Genomic DNA, 3715 nt, shown 5'->3' on the forward strand with positions numbered 1-3715 from the left:
ATAAAGTCCAGCCTATGACCTAACAACACCACATCAGCCAGACCATGGCACTTAGTGCCACATCCAGTCTTTCCTTAAATACCTCCAGGTGTTCAACCAATATCTGAACTTTTTGCTTGAAAAAACCCAACACCTTAAAATGTCTCCTGACCCTTGGAAGATGTTTTATATTTAATAAGGATCTGTTAAATGACTTCTGTTGATTCTTTCTTTGTCTTTTGACAGGCAAGTCCATGAGGTCCAATCCTACATGGGGCACCTGGAGACTTCAGACAAAGAGTCAGTGCACTGTAAGTAATTAGTGAGACATGTCCTACTCCAGTACTGATTTGATTTACCTTATATCTTTTACCTTGTATGCTTTGTCATGGTTTTTGCAGTCATTATTGGAAAAAATTCAGCTTTTCAGTAATTGTGATCAGCTGGTAACACACATCACCTGTTGGGAAGCGTTGCAGTTATTTTACTCTTTATTTCACCAAGGTGATGTTTTGTTTGAAGGACAGGGTGGAAAAGGCAGAAGAATTAACTTCAAATCATCTTCCTGTTGCAATCCTTTCACAAAATAGCACTTGCTGCAGATGTTTCTGCAGTGCGTTGCTCTGGGAATGCCAGATATTTTTGGTGCTGTTAGATTTTGAAACTCATGGCCAGGTTATGCTCTGGAGACCTTCAACAGAAACAAGATAAAACCTCACTGGTGCATTCATGAGGTGCAGTGGACACGGTGTGGGCAGGACTGCAGAGTCAGGACATCCCTGGGAGAGCTTGTTAGAAGCTCAAAAGCTGAGAAATGTCACAGTTCACCTGTCCTCTTATTTTGCTGTTCCTTAAACATCCACCAAGTGTCAGTGTTCTCCAGAAGATGCCTAGGCTAGTTTCTGGGGAAAATTCTGTGGTGTGCAGGAATTGAAGCAAGATGATTCTATTGGTTCCTGCTTGCATCAGAGTCAGAACCTGTAATTCCATCTTAGGAAAAGTATGTGGAGCATCTAGGTCTGAAATTGCCCTATAACCCTGTGCTAATAAAGTTATTGTAATAAAACACTGTGATGTGTTGAGGCAGGACTTTTTACCCCAGTGCAGACTTGGCAAATGTATTTTGAACCCGTGTTTGAAGCCTTAATTTGTGTGTGAGTAAATTGCTAATGGCCTCATCAGGAACTTTGGAAGTGAAAGCACCCTGCCCTGACTGGATACATCCATACACTTGTTGACTGAGTTCCCTTGCCCTAAATACGTGTGCAGCATGACTTTGCTGTAGAAAGGGCTGTGGGAACTATTGCTATTTAAAAAAATAGGAGCTTGTTGCCTGGTTGTGTTTTTGTGGTGGTTTTCCTCCTCCCAGTACAATGCCAGACTTCTGGACTCCTGTTCACTGGCTGCTGTTTTGAAGCCATTATAAACGAACATAGTGTTTATATAGAATCACAGACTGGTTTGAGTTGGAAGGGACCTTAAAGATCATCCAGTTCCAACCCCCCTGCATAGGCAGGGACACCTCCCACCAGCCCAGGCTGCTCCAAGCCCCATCCAACCTGCCCTTCAACACTGCCAGGGATGGGGCAGCCACAGCTTTCCTGGGCAACCTGGGCCTGGGTCTCAGCACACTCACACTCAAGAATTTCCTCCACATGTCTCACCTCAATCTCTCCCTCTTTCACTTTTCATCCATTCCCCCTTTTCCCATCCCTCCCTGCCCTTGTCCCAAGCCCCTCGCCAGCTTTCCTGGAGCCCCTTCAGGCACTGGAAGCTGCTCTAAGGTCTCCTTGGAGCTTTCTCTTCTCCAGGCTGAACACTCCCAATTCCCTCAGCCTTTCTTCCTAAGAGGGCTGCTTCAGCCCTTGGATCATTGTTGTGGCCCTCATCTGGACATGTTCCAAAAGGTCCACATCTTTCTTGTGAGGGCTCCAGAGCTGGACACTGCACTCCAGGTGAGGTCCCACCAGGGCAGAGTAGAGGGGCAGAATCACCTCTCTGGATCTGCTGGCCACACTTCTTTCGATGCAGCGCTGGAATAGGAATATGTGTTTTAGATATATCTGACAATTTTAGGATTTATGGGGAAAAGCATTCTCTTTTGGCTGAAAAGCAGGAGAGGAAGGAAAGTCCAAGTTTCTGTTGCAGTTTTCATTTCACAGCTTTGGGCATACAGTCCTTTCTTGCTCAGAAAAGCCTCAGATGACCAATATTGCTAGTGTTTGGAGTAGCAAAAGCTGATGTAATTGTCTGCTCTCCTGGTTGAGTTTCTTCGAAGTTTAGCAGTACAAAATGATGGAGAAATTAATTATGAGAGTTTAATTGATTTGTGTCCATGTATGTGAGTTACTCTTTGATTGTGTGAGATCAAAGGGCGAACAAAAGGAGTGGTAAGTGCTGTTTGCTTTTCCAGATTCCGCTGAGTGTGATTTTCTGGAAAGTCCTGGAATGCTGTGGAGTAGTTAGCAGTTGGTTAATAATGCTTTTCTCTTTACCTCTTTAATCTAAATACAAAATAAAGACAAATTGTGACTCTAGGTTTTAGTGGTTATTGATACTGAGAGAGTTGGGGTGTTCAGCCTGGAGAAGAGAAGGCTCCAGGGAGACCTTAGAGCAGCTTCCAGTGCCTGAAGGGGCTTCAGGAAAGCTGGGGAGGGGCTTGGGACAAGGGCAGGGAGGGATGGGATGAGGGGGATGGATGAAAACTGGAAAAGGGAGATTGAGGTGAGACATGAGGAGGGAATTCTTTGGTGTGAGGGTGGTGAGAGCCTGGCCCAGGTTGCCCAGGGAAGCTGTGGCTGCCCCATCCCTGGCAGTGTTGAAGGGCAGGTTGGATGGGGCTTGGAGCAGCCTGGGCTGGTGGGAGGTGTCCCTGCCCATGCAGGGGTGGGACTGGATGGTCTGTAAGGTCCCTTCCAACCCAAATCAGTCTGGGATTCTATGTGCTTTGCTCCCAGTGCAGTGCCTGCAGAAGGCTCATTCCTCTTGCTGACAACTTTTGCCTTCCCTTTGCCTTTTTGTCCCATGTGTAAAACCCAAACCAGTCCATGATTCTGTGATACTGGGTCTGACACTTCAGGACTGTCCTCATGGCTGCACGGATGTGATGGTGCTTCTGTCCTCTAAGGACCAGCCTGTGGATGTGTTGTTTGTGGTGTGTGCCTTCAGCCCTGCAGCTCTTCTTCTTCAAACACTGCCACGTCACGTGGTTCATAGTGCTACTGTCTTTCACCTTCTGTGCAGTTGTTTAAGTTGTGAAATACTGGATTGTGACACAGTTGGAAAAGATGGTTGTTAGTTGAGGAAGGGTGGCCTGCATGTAGTTTTACTGTTCAGTGACTGCAGTAACTGAAAGCACATCAGTCTCCCCAGTTGTATCAATTTTCCACCTCACAGAATCACAAGTCTAGGGGTTTGTGTTGGCTACTGTTGCCCCTCTGCTGTTTCTATACAGATTATCAGAAGCAATTGTGATTCAGATGGTTGCAGAGACTATTATCTTGTGCCCTTGTTTCCACTTGCAAGGGCTCCAGCTCTGTTCTGGCTGAGTCTTTTGGAGCTATTTGTCCAGTCTGCCAGTTCCCGTCCACCCTGAATCCTTCCCATGCTCTGTTAGTCTCCCTTGCCGTAGATGTGGATTATTTGCATTAACTCTGTGCTAACAGTTTTCTGAATTTTAAGTTGCCAGTGCTGTGAGAATCCTCTTGGCTGTTATCTCAGGTGAGCAAATCCTGCT

General features: G+C 46.2%; 1 protein-coding gene across 1 annotated transcript in view; it reads left to right on the forward strand.

Annotated features, from left to right (window-relative positions):
* Positions 1-232: 232 nt before the first annotated feature.
* Positions 233-3715, forward strand: part of GOSR2 (golgi SNAP receptor complex member 2) — a 13371-nt gene continuing 9888 nt past the window's right edge. The window contains exon 1 of the mRNA XM_010008873.1: positions 233-290. Coding sequence (XP_010007175.1) covers positions 251-290 — 40 coding nt within the window. The 5' untranslated portion in view covers positions 233-250. The remainder of the gene's footprint in view (positions 291-3715) is intronic.

This window comes from Chaetura pelagica, unplaced genomic scaffold, assembly GCF_000747805.2.
Source record: "Chaetura pelagica isolate M959 unplaced genomic scaffold, ChaPel_1.0 scaffold542, whole genome shotgun sequence".
In the NCBI taxonomy this organism is placed as follows: Eukaryota; Metazoa; Chordata; class Aves; order Apodiformes; family Apodidae; genus Chaetura; species Chaetura pelagica.